This window comes from Miniopterus schreibersii (genome assembly GCF_964146895.1).
Source record: "Miniopterus schreibersii genome assembly, chromosome: Y".
NCBI lineage: Eukaryota > Metazoa > Chordata > Mammalia > Chiroptera > Miniopteridae > Miniopterus > Miniopterus schreibersii.
The window spans coordinates 1,047,637-1,066,607 of record NC_138120.1 but is presented as its reverse complement, the minus strand read 5'-3'; the positions used below and the strand labels follow the sequence as shown (position 1 = coordinate 1,066,607).

Sequence of the window (18,971 nt, the reverse complement as noted above, 5' to 3'; positions counted from 1 at the left end):
GCATTAGACAAGACCCGTCCTACGTCTCAAAATTTTTTAAAAAGCCAGATACCTTGCAAAAGTCTATGTAGGTGAAATTCAAGCACATTTTTAAAAAGAGGAGAGAGCTGGTTTCATAAAAGAAATAGTCGCCTACCCGCTCTCACCCCCAGCTGACCACTTAAGAGCTCAGAACCCGAATTCGGGCAAGTTCACGTGTTTTACTCACCTGGGTCCAGCTGTCTCTCCGTCTCCCGCATTTGTGGCCGCCGGCCCTGCACGTCCGAGCCCCTGGGACAGCTCCCAGTTCCTGCCCCCACTGTTATAATTAAATACTCATTAAGTGCCGACGTCGGGCACCTCGAGAGCCTGTCAATCATTTTTATATTTTTATATTTCAGCATCACACACCCCCCGGAACAGCTGCTGCATAGTAATTTAGCAAGTAACTCATTCCTCTCGGCCTTTTGATGGGCACTAAACACACACACGCTTATATATAATTAAGGGGACCTAATGAAATTGGGTACATTTCCTGCCGACGTAATTATTTCTAAGTTTAACCAAGGTCTACAGTCTGGCTTTAAAAGGCAGGAAGAGGGAATACAGGGTGTCCCCCAGCCCCCAAAACAAACAAACAAACAAAAAAAAACACACAATTTCACAGCTGGTCACTCCCTTAATTTTCACTCTTTTTCAGGTTTAGCTGATTTGAAATAATGGGTGAGGCCCGACTAAGCTTTGGGCGAAGCACCTTTATCCTAAAGGGACCCTAGTCATCAGCACGGAGTTTATCATCATTCAAAATGCGGGTGCATTTTTTTTCCGGGACACCCCGTAGAACGGTAACAAGGGGATTTCAGCATTTTGGACGCTGCCGTAGGCTTTCGAGAGCGGCTTCCACCTTCTGGGCTTAAAATGCGTCTCGTAAACGTGGCATCGTGAAGCCTCAACCTGCACATCCGAGGGGGGAGAGAGCATCGCAAGGTGCACGGGTGAAGCGTATACGCATATAAGTTCTTTGGTTAATCTCTTCCTGCCGCCCTCCCGCTGCCCTCGGTCTGTCCCACGCTTCCCGTCTCTGGGTCTACTTTGTTCATTAAATTCCACATATAAGTGAGATCACGAGATACTTGTCTTTTCTCTGACGGGCTTATTTCACTCAGCCTCACACCCTCCAGGTCCCTCCCTGCTGCCCCAAAGGGTATGAGAGACCCACCTTTTTCACAGCTGCATAGTATTCCACGGCGTAGACGTACCACCGCTTTTTTTTATCCGCTCACCTACGGATGGGCACGTGGGCCATTTCCATTAAAACCTGTGCATTCGTTCTACATAATCCTCTTACCCTCTTAATACACTACAGTATAGTACAAACATGACTTTTATATACACCGGGAAACAAATAAAAAAAGAATGTGACTCGCTCCATGGCTGTGGTCCGAGACCAAACATGCAATGTCTCCAAGCAGCTGAAAAGGGCTCAGGGAAAGAAAAAAAAATTTAAAAATCATGGAGACGACGGTTTTCTTTTTGGCCATGACTGACGCCCCGAGAAGCCATAGGGAAACCCCATGGCTTTCCTTTCCTCTCTCTGAAATCAATTAAAAAAATATTTTATAAAATGTATACATTTTGGGGGGATACGCTATATATGTGCGTGTGAGTATATTTATATATGTGTATATATCATACGTGTGTGTATAGGTATGTGTGTGTGTGAATATATATTTAGGTAGATGGTATGGTATGTATACATATGTACATGCATGTAACATGTGTGTGTGTGTTTCCGGGAAGGGAGACAGCTCTGCAGGAGAAATGTGAATTATGGTTTAAGACCGTTCTTAACCCTGGTAGGTGTTCACCTAACAATACAAGGTCGCTCAAGGGGAGAGGCCACACCGTGTATTTGAGATCAGCAAGAGCAGCGACTGGGAGAGCTCGGGTTCAGGTCGGAGCCCAAACGGCGTCCCGATGACGGGACAGAGGCGACGGGTGTTTGTGAGGAAGGGACGGGCCACAGTGACACCCACAGCGGGAGGGCGTGGCTGTGGGTGCAGGTAACAGGACCTCATGATGCTGATTCTAAACAGTGCATTTAATCTTCAGTCCTGTCCCCCCATCCGGTAGTCGTCACACCTGCTTCCCCGTCATCTTAGCAGACAGCTCTTTTGGATACAATGTTGCTTTAGGCCCGTGCAAAGGTTACTTTGTCTCGTCAGTGGTCATCGCACCTGCTTCCCCGTCATCTTTGCAGACAGCTCTTTTGGATACAATGTTGCTTTAGGCCCCATGCAAAGGTTACTTTGTCTCCTCAGTGGTCGTCACACCTGCTTTCCCGTCATCTTTGCAGACAGCTCTTGGGGGCACGAGGTGGCTTTTGGCCCTGTGCAAAGGTGATTTTATTTTAAACACCTTGCTGACCCGTCACAAGATAACCCGCGCCTGCATTTACATTCATTTAAATAATTTTAAACATCTCACTGATGAAAGTAGCCGGCCCCACAGGCAAATTCTGGTTTGAAATCGCCCATCAGCAAAGTGTTTCACGTCCAAGCTTGGAGGCCTCAGACGTGCCAGCCAGTTCCTCAGGGATGGCAGCTCCGGCTCCATTCACGTTATTTTGACAACGGGCTCAGTCAAGGGCAAATTTTATTTTTAGCTGTGCTCTCTTGGACCCAGCCCTCAACCTCCTGACTCACACAGGTTGGCAGTGAGGGCTGAAGCCTGTGTTTTAAAAACTTCCGCACATGATCCTGACCCAGGGCCAGGCTGCAGAGACACAGATTCTGAGTTGTGTACAATCCAGGGTACAGATCCAATTTTTTTTTTTAATGATTTTAATGATTTTTTTGTATCGATTTCAGAGAGAGGAAGGGAGAGAGAGAGAGATAGAAACATCAATGATGAGAGTCATTGATCGGCTACCCCCTGCACGCCCCCTACTGGCGATCGAGCCCCCGAAACCCAGGCAAGTGCCCTGAGTGGAAATCGAACCCTGACCTGCTGGTTCATAGGTCGACGCTCAACCCCTGAGACACACCAGCCAGGCCAGATGCAATTTTTTTAAGAGTTAACAGGATACACCTCTGTGAAGTTTACACGTGGTTCCTCGCAAACCTAGGAGGCTTGTGGTCTCCCCAGTTTCCCCACATAGGCAGAGACAGGACTGGGACGCCAGCTGGTGCAAATTCGCGTTTCTGACCTGCCAGCATTCAGTGACCTGATCTCTTGGTGGAATGAACCAGGATCCCTGATTCGTTCACCTAGTGGGAAATTTTAGGACATTTTGCTTTGAAGTTGCCATTGACAGGTTTTTAAGCCCCTTTTCTTTGCTCTTAAGATTTATAGAATGCAATAGGAGTCAAAGAAGGGCCATATAGCTATTTATTTTTTATTTATCTTTATTATTGAAAAAGTATTAGAGATGTTTCCACTTTTTCCCCCATTGCCTTCCCACCCAGTTCCCAACACATCCCAGACCTTCCCCACACTATTGTCTGTGTCCGTGGGTCATGCATATTTGCATATAAATTCTTTGGTTCATCTCTCCCCACCCGCCTTCCCTCTGAGATCCCTCCATCTGCTCCATGCTTCTATGTCTCTGGATTTATTTTGTTCATTGGATTCCACATATGAGTGAGGTCAGGGGATACTTGTCTTTCTCTGCCTGGCTTATTTCACTCAGCATAAGACTCTCCAGGTCCCTCCCTGTTGTCCCAAAGGGTAACATGTGCTGCTTTTTCACAGCTGCATAGTATTCCACGGTGTAGATGCACCACAGCTTTTTTTTATCCACTCAACACAGCATATCAAGGAATGGAGATCCTCGTTTCTCCTCAATTGATCCCCTCCACCCCACAACCATGTTCCCGCCCCCCACCAGGTTTTCCACATACTATTGTCTGTAATTTATTTATTTTTTAGAGAGAAAGGGGAAGAGAGAGAGAGAGATCAATTTGTTGCTCCGCTTATTGATGCATCATCGGTTAATTCTCGTATGTGCCCTGACCAGGGATCAAAGCCGAGACCTTGGGGTATCGGGAGGATGCTCTAACCGCTGACTCACCTGGCCAGGGCTGACACGGTGCTTGTAAACCTTGTGTGCAGTGCCTGGGAAACGGTTAATAACCTGCAAACGCAGAGGCGTGGCGCAACAACCCCGCCCAGATCTGGAAACCATAGAGATTAAAATTAAAATAAAATAAAATAAAATAAAATATAAAATAAAATAATAAAATATGAAATAAAATAATAAAATATAAAATAAAATAATAAAATAAAATAAAAATAAAATAAAATAATAAAATATAAAATAATAAAATAAAATAAAATAAAATAATAAAATAAAATAAAATAAATAAAATAAAATAAAAAAAAAGGGTTCGCAAAGCCTGTCGTCAGCAGATAAGAGCTGGATCAATCTGCAGAAGACATTGAGACGTGTTTCAAAACATGAGATAAGAGTTGACTTTAAAGAGAGCTTTTATAGATAAAAAAAAAAATGATGATGATAATAGGGCTCCATATATAAGGTGTTTTCTCATGGAAACCCGCCATGCGTTTTGCCCAGACAGACACATTTGGTTTTTGCTCTTTTAATAACATCCGAGTTAAGGTGACTCCCTTAGGAACATGGATTTCAAGGTTGTCTTTTTGCTCACGACCCTTAGGAAACATTTCTTAAATTGATTTTTTTGTTATTATCATTATTATTATTATTATTATTATTATACAGAACTTTTTTTGTAAATATATCTTTATTGATTTCAGAGAGAGGAAGGGAAATTTAGGAACATCTATGATGAGAGAGAGAGTCAAGCGGGTGCAGGAGGCCACCAACCCAGGTGTCTCTCTCACATTGATATTTCTCTCTCTCTCCCCGCTTCCAGTCTCTCTGAAAAGCAATGGGAAAAAAAACTCCCCCCAAAAATGTACGTGGAGCCTTGATGCAAACCGGGTCCGGGGATCCTGCCTGCAACCCAGGTACCAGTCTCTGACCGGAATCAAACCCACAACCCTTCAGCGTGCGGGCCGGTGCCCTAAGCACTGAGCCACACACCGGCCAGGGCAGGTTAAACATTATTTAGACGTTTGTCCGACTTGTAGACACGTGAGGAAAAGGTCCTATTTGCAAAGGCCTTAGAAAAGCATCGTTTTCACCTCCAAAGCTGCCTGACTCCCATGTTTTGCGGCCACATGAAAAAAAAAAAAAAAAAAGTTTAAAATGTTCCTTCGTGGATAAAAAAGAAGAAATTTGGCACTCAGCCCCCAAATAAGTTTATATATATATATATATGGTGTTAGGTAGCTAAGCATTATTGGCACGTAGTAGTCACACCTATTTTGTGTCCTTTTTTTTCATATTTCTGAGGCTGATGTCAGAAGGGCGGAGGCAAAAAATAATAATCATAAAAACGACAAAATTGTCAGGGTCACTGTTTTGCGGGATTGGAGGGAAGCCAGGCATAGCTTTTTTTTTTTTTTTTTTGCTTTTTTTTTTATTTGACCACAGGCCAGCCTTTCAGGGAATAAAGGAGCTACTGTCTCGGACGGAGCAAGCTGCTGGCGTCCTTCTGGGAGGGACACAACCCGGGAATTAAAACAGACCTCCGGATGTCTGGGGGCCCGTTCTCCGCGCATTGTCTGAGCAACCTAACGTGAGCTCCTCTGGAATTCGTGTTTTATTTGGAGAGTAAACCGGCTACCCTTGCACATGCGTGCACGGCCCTGAGAGGTGGGGATTGTGAGCCAGCAAGAGCCTGCGGCGCCCTGTGCAGGAGGAGATCTTTCCCTGCACAACCAGCCAGCCACGCACACCGATCTCCAGCTGCAGTGCACGTGTTCAGGTAACTTGCATTTCTCCCTCGGCCACCAAGATGCTTTTATACATCTGTCCCCCCGCCCCGGGGGGGACTCTGGACAGCTGTTTCAAACAGCACCCCATTGCTTGGTACAGTGCATCCCCTGGCAAAGATTTAGAAGAAACTCCGGCGTGGTGCAGTCTCCAATCAACTAGAAAATGAAAAAAATAAAAATAAAAATAAAAATAATAAAAAACAAAATGTGTGGAGGGAGAGGGGGAAGGGACTAGGTTTTTAGACATTTTACAGCATGGGGACTGGATTTTAAAGACAGGCTGGGGATGAAATACCAAGCTGGGGACAGGGCCAAGCGTCGTGGTGACGCCTAACTGTCCTTCCCCGGGGTCCAAGGGGCAGCCAAGAAGCAGACGGTCCCTTCTCTCCAGGAATAGAACCCCAGGCAAAATTATGGGTTCGACTGTCTTGAAGAAACCCTTTCCTTCTCTTGTTCGCATTTTCTTTTCTTAAACCGGGATGGGATGGAGAGATATCACTATGGGGAAGCTCATCGTGCAAGGACCTGGGTTTCGCAAGACGGTTGCAACAGTAACAGGAGCCAACAGCTTCTGAGAGTTGCAGAATCACCGCTAATCATTGAGTGTTAAGAACAATTAAGATGCCATCAGTCAGACACTTTGACTTTAGCAACATAGTAGCACTGACTGTCACCTCTGTGCTGCCAGTTGCAACTGCAGGCCTTCTAGTTGCAACTTTGTATCCTTAAGCACCAACCCGTTTCCCGCTGGGTGCCAGCCTTCCACTCTCTGTTTTTCTATCATTTTCTTTCATTATATTTTTTATACATGTGTTTTTATTGATTTTTAGAGAAAGGAAGGAAGAGGGAGAGAGAGATGGAAACACCAATGTGAGAGAGTCATGGATCGGCTGCCTCTTGCACGCCCCCTACTGGGGGTGGACCCTGCAACCCCAGCATGTGCCCTGACCGGGAATCGAACCATTGACCTTTCAGTGCACAGGGCCAGGGCTCTTTTGTGAGTTTTTAGTAGCTGCTTCAAGGTTGTACGGATCATACCAGAGATAACCAAAGTTTCCCTTTCCTTCCCTCCTTCCTGTTTTGCTTATCGAACGGCTTCACGTCCTGCGGCCCTGTCTGATTCCGCATCTCTTCGCTCCTCGTAGGAGACAGGACGCCAGAGAGGACATGTTACGCCCGGGACGTTCTAGGTAAGATGGAATTTGGCCCTGAATCTTCCATCCCTGCCTCCACGGGTCTTCATGTGGCAGAATCCACCGATGACAAAGCGGGTCTTCCTCGGTGACGGATCGATCGTGTGTCTTGGAAACCGGGCGTGAGACTCGGGGTTCATTGATGTTTTTCCATGGGGTCCCCTACCTGGGGGTAACCTGGGCAGCTTGGGGAGGAAGCCCGTATCACCTGTCCCCATCTGAGCAGATGTCAAGCCCTGGTGGCTACCGTGGTGGGCAGGCTTCTGGGCCAGCAGGTATCCAGCCCCCTGGGACGCCCATGATTTTTCATCTCCCGTGGGAGGTGTCTGCTTTCCCAAGGAGCCCATCAGGTATCTTTATTTCATGACCCTGTGGGTCGGAGCACTATTTATGTGCATGCCCTGGTTGAGTCTCTTTACTCCTTGTAGGAGATACAAAGCCAGAGAGACTTCTTACTGACGATTTGTTTGGGTTGTTAGCTTGTTTTTTAGGGGCTGGCTGGCTGCGGCACTCGGTGTCCTGGTTTTGAGGCCCACCAACGGTAGGGGTGTACCTGGCTCTCGACCCAACATCCTTCTGCTGATGGCGGACGACCTTGGCATTGGGGACATCGGCTGCTATGGCAACGACACAATCAGGCAAGGAGAGAACGGCCCGGGCGTGGCCCCGACGCAGAGACCACAGACAATGCATCTGGCCCTTGATACGAGCAATCCAAACGTTAGCAGAATTCTGCACACGCCACTGAACACCCCCGATCCTGCCATCTCCCAGGCCTGCAATAACCCCGGCCCCAGCCCACCCCACACAGGAGTAATGGTTTTATTTTTAAATACCATCGCCATTAGCATAGCCCACGGAAAACGTTTGTTTTTATTTATTCAGAGTATTATAGATTCCCCCCCGCCTTTGAAACCCTCTAAAGACAGTGTTTCTAGTTTTTATCTTTATTATTATTTTTTTAATATTCACCCAAGCACATTTTTTTCCATTGATTTTTAGAGAGAGTGGAAGGGAAGGAGAGAGAGAGACCGAGAGACATGCATGTGAGAGAGACACATCGATGGGTTGCCTTTTACACGCACCCTGGCAGGGACCAAGAATTGAACCTGCAACCCAGGTACACGCCCTTGACCAGAAATCACACCCATGACCCTTCGGTGTGCAGGCCGACAATCTAACCACTGAGCCACACCGGGCAGGGCCTGAAGATGATGTTTTTAAAATCAGTGTTGCCTCGAAGCCCATGTGTCCCTGCTACTGCTTCGCTCTTACAATGAGCTTGTCGCCTCCATCGTGGTCTCATTGCCCTTGGAGGCCACCATGAAGCTACATCGGGATCCCACCCTCCCGCGCCCCCCTACAAGGCGCTAAGACCCTTCCAACCAAGACTGTGAACCCCAAGTGAGAAGGGCCCTCCCCGCTGCTGGGCTCCCCACAGCACCCGTTTCATTTGCAGAAACATAGGTCCTAAGGCCGACTCCGGTCGATGAGTTTCCTTGACGGTTCGGAAGGTTGTGAATGCCCTTTGCCATCTCCTCTGGTCATTGCTAGGAGGACCTTCGTGGGTTCAGCGATGACCAGGAGATGTCGATGGGGAAAACGTGAGTTTCTGTTGGTGAAGGAATGAAACCCGCCCCTGTCTGTCTCTCCCCATAGGACTCCAAATATTGACCGCCTGGCAGAGGGCGGGGTCCTGCTCACCCAGCACATCGCCGCGGCCTCTCTCTGCACCCCGAGCCGAGCTGCTTTCCTGACAGGCAGATACCCTCTCCGATCAGGTTTGTCCTTCCATGAGTCCAACGGCTGGGGATTCTCCCTTTAACTTCTCTAATTCAGGCATTCAAATAAGGATCCTGCAGTTCAGCGGCAGGGAATGGTACATGTCCCCCCATATTTTTTTTAATACTCACCCAAGGATATGTTTCTATTGATTTTTTTATATATATTTATTGATTTCCGAGAGAGGAAGGGAGAGGGAGAGAGAGAGAAACATCAGTGATAAGACAAAGTCATTGATCGGCTGTCTCCTGCACTCCCCCTACTGGGGTTCAAACCTGAAACCCAGATATGTGCCCCGATTCGGAATCGAACCCATGCCTTTTTTATTTATGGGGTGATGCTCCAACCTGCTGAGCCACCCATCCAGGGCTCATCAAATAGCCTAAGGTTAGCCCGGCCAGGTGTGGCTCAGCAGTTGAGCGTCGACCTAGGATCCAGGCGATCGGGGTTCGATTCCCAGTCAGGGCACATGCCCGGGTTGTGGGCTGCAGCTGATCAATGACTCTCTCATCATTGATGTTTCTGTCTGTCTGTCTCTCCCTTTCCTTTCCTCTCTCTGAAATCAATAAAGATATATTAAAAAAAAAAAGAGCCTAAGTTTAATACGACTGATAAATTAAAAAAACATATGCCCATCAGGGGACGATTGGACATAGCTGTGGTGCATGCGTGCAATGGAACAGGGCTGGGCCAAAACAAAGGAAAGAAATCTTACCATTGGCCACAGCGTGGATGAACCTAGAGGGTGCTAAGCTGAGTGAAACAGGTCAGGCAGAGAAAGACAAATGCCGTAGGATTTGAATTATATGTGCAATCTAAAAAAAAACAACAAAATAAATGAACAAAGAAAACAGAAACAGACTCATAGACACAAAGGCTGATGGCTGCCAGATTGCAGGCCGGCGGGCGGGTGGGGGGTGGTTGGGTGACTGGGGGAAAAAGTAAAGGGACTGAGAAAGACAGATTGGCAGTTACGCTATAGTCATAGGGGTGTAGAGTGCAGCCCAGGGGATATTTTCAGTAATAATATTGTAATAAGTAGGTATGGTGCCAGGTGGGTACTAGAAATATCTGGGGGGGACACTTTGTTAGGTATATAAATGTCTAACCACTATGCTGTACATCTGAAACTAATATAATATTGAGTGTTAACTGTAACCGGAAATTACAAAATTATTATTTTTATTTTATTTTTTTAAATTTACATTAAAATAATAATGATATTATCGGCGCGGGATGGTACCATTTCTTGAAAACGATCCTCAAAAGGCATGGTGTCCAGCGACGGCTCTCGTGTTCTCCGGTGGACCGCAGCCTCAGGAGGCCTTCCGACCAATGAGACGACTTTTGCGAAAATACTGAAAGATCGGGGCTATGCCACTGGATTAATAGGTATGTGTCTTTCCAAACTTTAAGGATATTGTTTTGCGTGTGGTTGAGTCTCGACCTATGAACCAGGAGGTCACAGTTCGATTCCAGGTCACAGCACACGCTGGGGGTTTTGGGGCTCGATCCCCAGTAGGGGGCGTGCGGGAGGCAGCCGATCGACGACTCTCATCATTGATGTTTCCCTCTCTCTCTCTCTCTCCATCTGCCTTCTTCTCTCTGAAATCAATAAAACACATATTTTTTTAAATGAGCAAAATCTTTAACAGTAAATAAATAACAGACGCCCCACCACCACTCTTACCCTCGTTATAGCAGATTAGCCAGCTGAAGGTCAAGCCAGAAGGCAGGAATCCTGTTGCCCACAGTGATTTTATCAGACTGAGGTTTCTGAAGCAATTCGATGCCTCTGGGCCTTTGTTTTCTTTCTCACATAGACCGTTGCAAAATCACCAAAGATATCAGGCCCTAAATGCTAAAACCTGCACATACTGACTTGCCTGGAAATAGGGTCTTTGCAGATGGGGCGACGTGAAGGCTCTGAGATGAGGTCGTCCTGGGTCAGGGGGGCCCGACGCCCAAGGACAGGGTCCTTGTAAGAGACATGGACACAGAGATGAAACCCCGTGGAGACGGAGGCAGAGACGGGAGGGAGGCGGCCACCAGCCCGGGGACGCCTGGCGCCCCAGGAGCTGAAACAGGCAGGAAGGACCCTCCCTGGAGCCTCTGGAGGGAGCACGGCCCTGGGACCCCTGGACCTCAGACGCCTGGTCTCCAGGGTGGAAAAATGAGGGATTTCTGTGATTTTTAAGTCAACTAGCTCGGGTCACTAGTCACAAGAGTGTAGATGATCCACCAGGTAATGCTGCCACACAGGGTCCCATTGCCCTGAAAGAGTGAGACTAGTTAGTGGTGCAAATCACATCAAACACTAGTCCTGTCCTCTCCATCTGCACCCAATCCCAGCACCCAACTGAGTACCTAGAATATCACACACAACTGATAAGCCAGTTGTTACATAAACATATATATTTTTTTTCCCTTTCAGGAAAATGGCACCTGGGTCTCAACTGCGAATCCTCCAGCGATCACTGCCACCACCCCCACACCCACGGATTCGACCACTTCTACGGGATACCTTTGTCCATGATGGGAGACTGCATGGGCTGGGAAGTGTCGGAGAGTCGGGTGAGCCTGGAGCGCAGATTCAACTTCTACGTGCAAATCGTGGCCTTCGCCGCCCTGACGCTGGCCGCCGGGAAACTCGCCGGCCTCCTGTCGGTCTCCTGGGCGCCATTCATCTGCTTGACCATTGTGGCTACCTTGTTGTTGATGACGTCGCAGCTCACGGGCACTCTCATTGTTTACACCAACTGCTTTCTGATGAGAAATCGCAGCATCACGGAGCAGCCCATGGACTTTTCAAGGACGACCTCCCTCATTCTCAAGGAGGCCTCCTCCTTTCTCAAAAGGTGAGTGTCAGGCCTAACTGGTTTGGCTCAGTGGTTAAAGCGTCGGCCTGTGGACTGAAGGTTCCCTGGTTCTGTTCTGGTCAAGGGCATGTGCTTCGGTTGCAGGCTTGAGCCCTGGCCCTGGGCCCCGTGCAGGAGGCAACCAATCGATTTGTCTCACATCCATCTCTCTCTCTCTTTCTCTCTCTCCTTATTTCTCTCCCTTCCTCTCTCTCTGAAAAGCAACAGAAAGAATATCCTTGGGTGAAGATTTAAAAAACGCACAAAATGATAGTCGTCAAGGGAAACAAGATGCAGAAAATCAGTTTTGTATCTCTAGGATCTCCATCTCTGCTTTTCAAAATAAATAAATCAAATGAACCCTGGTCTCGTATTTATTTTTAGAAACAAGCAAGGGCCTTTCCTTCTGTTTGTGTCCTTTCTGCACGTCCACACCCCTCTCGTCACGACTGAGGATTTCCTTGGGAGAAGCCTGCACGGGCTATACGGAGACAACGTAGAGGAAATGGACTGGATGGTGGGTGAGTCTTCCTGGTGCAAACTGGCTGCCTCCCCCCACTTCACCACCACCTCTGGCAATCACTCTGCTCTCTTTCTATAATTTTTTTTTTTCTCTTTAGATCCCACATATAAGTGAGATCATGTGGTATTTGTTTTTCTCTGTCTGTCCCGCCTCACCATAATGCCTTCGAGGTCCATCCATGTTGTCACATTTTGGCCAGATTTCCTTCCTTTTCTTGGCTGTATACTATTCCCTTGTATGGATATACCACATTTTTTATCCAGTCATCCACCGATGGACACTTAGGTTGCTTCCAAATCTTAGGTATCGTGAGCCATGCAGCAATGAACATGGGGGTGCAGGTATCTTTTGTGTAACTTTAAGAAACTTAAGCCATTATTTAAGACTGTTCGTTACCCGTGGACATACATGTCCAACACCATAGTCAACCTCTTTCTTTTTTTAAATCTTCTTTTGTCTCAATTTTAAGTTTTTACTGTTTAGTGCTCTGTAGCATATAGCCTTGTATCTTGCCTAAATCTCTCGTGGACACAGATTGGGGAGTATAGCAAGATGTGTCCATGTTAGATCATAGATGCTCAGAATAGCCCAACTATACTTCCGCTCACTCCCAGTATACTTTAAAGACTCATTCGGAGGATTGCTCCAAAATGCTAAAGCACACACAGTGAATAATTTGGTTTAAGATAGTCTAATGTTGCGGGTTCGATCTCCGGTCAGGGCTCATGCAAGAAGCAACCAATGAATGCATAAAAAAGCGGAAGAACAAATCGATGTTTCTCTCTCTTTCCCTTCTCTGTCTAAAAGTCGATCAGCCCGGCTGGGCGTGGCTCAGCAGTTGAGCGTCGACCTAGGATCCAGGCGATCAGGGTTCGATTCCCGGTCAGGGCACATGCTCGGGTTGTGGGCTCGATCAATGACTCTCTCATCATTGATGTTTCTATCTCTCTCTCTCCCTCTCCTTTCCTCGCTCTGAAATCAATAAAAATATATTTAAAATATATATAAAAAAATAATAATAAAAAATAAAAATAAATAAATAAAAATTGATCAATAATTGTATATATATTATATATAATAATAATATATTATATATATTTTTATATATTTTTATATTATATATATTTTTATTTTACATATGTATAATTTTTAAATATATAATATATTTATATTATATATATTTTATTATATATATAATTTTTAAATATATAATAATATATTTTATATTATATATTTTTATTTTATATATAATTTTAAAATATATAATAATATATTTTATATTATATATTTTTTATCTTATATATAATTTTTAAATATATAATATATTTTATATATATTTTTATTTTATATATAATTTTTAAATATATAATATATTTTATATTATATATATTTTTTATTTTATATATAATTTTTAAATATATAATAATATATTTTATATTATATATATATAATAATATATTTTATTTTATATACATAATTTGTGTTGACCAGCTCAAACATACCAATTCTTTGCAGGGCAGATCCTTGAGACTTTGGACGCAGAAGGTCTCACCAACAGTACCCTCGTTTATTTTACATCGGACAACGGGGGATTCTTAGAGGCTCAAGTGGGGAACCACCAGTATGGGGGCTGGAATGGGATCTACAAAGGTACGTACGGCAGAGCCCCAGGCCCTTGTCTGTGGTCTTACCTACCATTCCTAACCCTTCCAGTGGACTGGGACCATCTACCCCAAGGCATTCAGCAGCCCAGCTGGTGTGGCTCAGCGGTTGAGCATCAATCTCTGATCCAGGAGATCGGGGTTCGATTCCCGGTCGGGGCACATGCCCGGGTTGTGGGCTCGATCCCCAGTAGGGGGCGTGCAGGAGGGACTCTCATCATTGATGTTTCTATATCTCGCTCCCTCTCCCTTCCTCTCTGAAATCAATAAAAGGCCTTAACAAGCAGAAATGTTAAATCACCCACAGTAAGCAACCCCATCTGGTTTTTAACCGTATTCTTCTGCTCTTGTTTCAACACAGGTGGCAAAGGCATGGGCGGCTGGGAAGGCGGGATCCGCGTCTCCGGGATAGTCCGGTGGCCCAGGGTGCTGCCCGCCGGCCAGGTCATCCACGAGCCCACCAGCTTGATGGACGTGTTCCCCACGGTGGTCCAGCTGGGGGGCGGCAAGGTGCCTGAGGACAGGTACAGAGCAACCCCCCCAAGAGCAATTCAGTTTTGCACACAGATGTCATGTGTCTGCAATGTCCCTGTCACATGGCGTAAAGTGTCCGAGAAATTTGGGAAAAGGCTCCGGTTCCCTGTCATCTCCCGAGATCAAGTGTCTCCTTCATTTTATACAAAAAAGAAAGGGGGGGGGGGGATTTCTCTTTCCTGGCTGGTAAGTGGGGCCCATTTTATTATAAGGGACATTGTCATGGAAAAAAATCTAACAATCTACCCCGAAAAAAGTGTTTTAGATTCAGTGTAGTGCAGAAATTTTATATTTCAGTTTCTCTTGTCTTAAAATGTATAGAAAATTTTGGAAGAAATAAGAAAATAAATTATTTTATAATCTTAACAGCCTGGACATGAATAAATAATTAAATCATGTAATATGTATATCATATCTATAAAATATGTTATATACATATTATATATTATATACATATGTATTATTTATATGCACTTATATATTATTTTTATATATTTATATATTTTTTAAAAATCTTTGTGCATAGGCAAAAAAATTAATGGCTTATATGTAGACATCAGCCTTGGTGGGGGGGGTTGGTTTTTGTTGTTAACTGTCACCTGAGGATATTTTTCCCATTGATTTTGAGGGAGAGTTGAAGGGAGGGAGGGATGGAGGGAGCAGAGAGAGACAGAGAAACATGGATGTGAGGGGGACACATCAACCGGTTGCCTCCCCCATATGCCATAACCAGGGCTGGGGATCGAACCCACAACCCAGGTAGGTGGCCTTGACTGGGAATTGAACCCAGGACCCTTCGGTGTGCAGGCCCACAGTCTAACCCGAGGGTGGGGAACGTCCGGCCCACAGGCTGCATTCGGCCCTGGATGGCATTGAGTCCGGCCCTGCCGAGGCAACCACAGGCGGGACTCGAAATTCAACAAATCGGGGAGCTTTTCTTATACCTAATGTTTCAGTTGATCATTTTGTGCTGCCCGAGAATGATGCTATAAATATAGAAATGGCCCTTGGCAGGAAAAAAGGTTCCCCAAGCCCTGCTCTAACCACTGAGCCCCACTTGCCAGGGCCGGGCCTTAGTTTTAGGAAAGAAAGGTGAGGGCGGAGGGCCCTGCAGGCCAGAAAACGGTTCCAAGTCTTGTTGAAAAAAAACACGTAGCCCGGCCGGGCGTGGCTCAGCCATTGGGCGTCGACCTGGGATCCCGGCGATCGGGGTTCGATTCCCGGTCAGGGCACAAGCCCGGGTTGTGGGCTCGATCCATGACTCTCTCATCATTGATGTTTCTTTCTCTCCCTCTCCTTTCCTCTCTCTGAAATCAACAAAGATATATTTAAAAACAAAAACACACGTATTCTAGAATAACTTAAAACTCAAATCAGCATTTAAAACACACAGGTACACACACAGAAAAAGACGTTTCAGGGACTCAGCGGCTTATTTTGCGTTCATATGTTCAGGTGGGCAGAAACCTAACCTGAACCAGCTGGTCCCGGCTGAGCTTTTAGTCAAAGGTGATGTTGGCAGGAGGGTAGCTGGGCGGCTGCCCCAAGGCGCCCCCGAGCTGGCCACGGCTCCGGCATGCCTCCCATGGGTGCCGCTCCACCCCTGAGTCTCTGGGCCGCTTTCTGCAGGGTGGTGGACGGCCGGGACCTGCTGCCGTTGCTCCTGGGGACCGCGCGGCACTCGGACCACGAGTTCCTGATGCATTATTGTGAGAAGTTCCTGCACGCCGTCCGCTGGCACCAACGGGACAGTGAGTAGGCCGGGGGGCGGCACCGTCTGGGTGACTCTACCCCCTTGGCGGCTGCCTCCGCCCTTCTACTGGCTCCTTTCCTTCTTTCTTTTTTTATTTTTAAAAAAATATGTCTTGCCCGGCCGGGCCTGGCTCAGCGGTTGAGCGTCGACCTGGGATCCAGACGATCGGGGTTCGATTCCCGGTCAGGGCACATGCCAGGTTGTGGGCTTGATCAATGACTCTCTCATCATTGATGTTTCTGTCTTTCTCTCCCCCTCTCCTTTCCTCTCTATGAAATCAATAAATATATATATATATATATATATGGCTTTATTGATTTCAGAGAGAGGGAGATAGAAACATCAATGAAGAGAGAGAGTCACGGGTCAGCTGCCTCCTGCTCGCCCCCTACTGGGGATCGAGGGCATTGGCCCTGACCGGGAATGGAACCGGCGACCTCCTGGATCAGGGTCGATGCACAACCATTGAGCCACGCCGGCCGGGCTCCTTTCTACATTTCTTGGGGTATTTTCTCCCTCATGCCAGCGACATCCTCTCAGGGGCCTTACGATAAGGGGGTTGTTACCCATGGTTTAGGCATAACTTAGGGGATTTTCTATGCTCGCTCACACACTGGCACACGCACACACACCCCACGTGCCCACATATCCGAGAGCCTGCCTCTGACCTTTCAAGTCTACTCTTTTCACCTGTATTGCTTTTTTTTTTTTTGGTTGTGAATCGTCACTGAAGGATATTTTTCCATTGGCTTTTAGAGAGAGTGGGGGGGGCATTGCTGTAAGAGAGAGACATCAATTGGTTGCCTCCTGCAGCAACTAACCAGGCCGGGGATCCAACCGACACCCCAGGTGAGTGCCCTTGACCTGGAAACGAACCTGTCTGCACCCTTTGGTGCCTGGGCCAATGCTCTCACTACTGGATCACACTGGCCAGGGCTCGCCTTGCAGTCTTTCAAGGATGTGTCCTGAGGCTGACCTTGGGGCGGTGTCAGCTGCCCTCCAGGTACAAGGTCTACCTGGACGCTCCAGGTTGTCCTTAGGGCTTCCCTGCTCCCGGCTCCTGTCTCTCCCCCTTCCACACCCTTCTTGCTGCGTTCATATCCACAGAAGGGTGTTTTTCTTTTCTTTAATTCACCTTTATTGTTGAACGTATTACACAAATCCTCTCTTTTCCCCCCATTCACCCCTCTATCCCGCTCCCAGCCCCTCCCCAGGCCTTCCCGGCACCAGTGCCCGTGTCCATGGGCTGTGCATAGATGCCTAGAAGTTCTTCGGTCAATGTCTTCCAGCCCCATTTCCCCCTCCCCTCTGAGATCCCCTCAGGCCCCCTTAAGGGTGAAATCCAATGAACAAACTAAACTGAGGCGCAAAACAGATCCCGAGACGTGGGAGCACATGGTCTTGCAAAACATTTCATTGAGCGCATTTATTGCCTCCTGCAGGGTGGGGTGGGGGTGGGGTGGGGAGGGAACCCACCCCCCAGGTATGTGCCCTTGACCGGGACTCGAACCTGTGACCCTTGGGTGCGCTGGCTGCTGATCTAACCACTGAGCCACACGGGCCAGGTTTCCATCACCTCTTTGATGGACATCTGCCTTCTGGCTGCTGTGAGCGAGGCTGCCCTGCAGCACCCCCTCTTCATTCTCGGGGACTCTTGCCTCCCCCCAGGAGGCACCGTGTGGAAGGTCCACTACCTGACCCCCGTCTTCCAGCCGGACGCAGCGCGCGCCTGCTACGAGCGAGGGATCTGCCCGTGCGCAGGGCACGCGGTGACCCGTCACGACCCACCTCTGCTCTTCGACCTCTCCAGCGACCCCTCCGAGGCCCACGCGCTCACGCCGGACACCGAGCCCTCGTTTTACCAGCTGCTGGCCACGGTGGCCCAGGCCGTGGAGGACCATCGCCGGACCCTCGGGCCTGTCCCCCTGCAGCTGGACGCGCGGAACAACGTCTGGAGGCCGTGGCTGCAGCCGTGCTGCGGGCCCTTCCCCCTCTGCTGGTGCAACCGGGAAGGTGAGGGGCAGTAACCGCCTGCCCCGGGGCACCCTGGGGTCCCCGGTGCCTGGATGTCCTCCATCTGGGGGGGAAATAAAACGTGGCTGTAAAGCTCGGTCAAGAGAATGCCACAGGCACCTACGGACTCCACTAAATAAAATGCACCCTTGAGGGTGGCCCAGGCCACGCAACAGGCGAATGACGCAACACGCAAGCGACGTCACAACTGAGTGATGCAAAAGAGCAGTGACGCAACAGGCGAATGACGCAACCAACCAGTGACGCAACAGGCGAATGACGCAACACGCAAGCGACGCCACAACCGAGTGACGCAACAGAGCAGTGACGTAACAGGCAAATGACGCACCACGCAAGCGACGTCACAACTGAATGATGCAAAAGAGCAGTGACGCAACAGGCGAGCGACCAGCAAAGTTCCTCCTGCTTCAGGGCTTTCTGGACAAAGGACCCCAGTCTCCCCCCGCCCCGGGAAAGCCCGCTGTGTCCCCCTTAAAGAGCTTCAGTCCCAGAGTAACTCATGTCTTTGTCATGCCGACTTGTAGACACCAAGGGACACCGCGGCCCTGACACAGGCTGGCTCGGGCCCCATGGAACAGCGCAGGTCCGTCGTTTTAACCTTGGTTAGGACACAGTGTGTTGGAGGCTGGAACTGTTTCCAACAGATGTTCCTGGGTGAGCAAGAGCCCCGGTGATTGGGGGAAAACCCAGAATTTGGGAAATGGTCTGGGTGTTCAAGGTTGTCGGTCACTGCACAGTCCCCTGCCACTGGCTTGGCAGCAAGGGACACCTGCCCGAGGGGACGGACGCAGG

General features: G+C 47.9%; 1 protein-coding gene across 2 annotated transcripts; it reads left to right on the top strand.

The window, feature by feature from the left end:
* Positions 1-5,508: 5,508 nt before the first annotated feature.
* On the top strand, positions 5,509-18,828 carry LOC308552011 (arylsulfatase L-like). 2 transcript variants are annotated; one of them, XM_081126961.1, is made up of 11 exons: positions 5,509-5,831; positions 6,987-7,031; positions 7,514-7,672; positions 8,694-8,815; positions 10,086-10,208; positions 11,251-11,674; positions 12,059-12,195; positions 13,713-13,847; positions 14,220-14,382; positions 16,022-16,143; positions 17,814-18,828. In XM_081126961.1, the coding sequence occupies exons 2-11, from the start codon at positions 7,009-7,011 to the stop codon at positions 18,170-18,172; spliced, it is 1,767 nt and encodes a 588-aa protein (XP_080983087.1). In that variant the 5' UTR covers positions 5,509-5,831; positions 6,987-7,008; the 3' UTR covers positions 18,173-18,828. The 2 variants fall into 2 exon arrangements, with proteins under 2 accessions (XP_080983087.1, XP_080983088.1); XM_081126962.1 differs by having other exon boundaries at positions 5,536-5,831; positions 17,858-18,828.
* Positions 18,829-18,971: the final 143 nt, after the last annotated feature.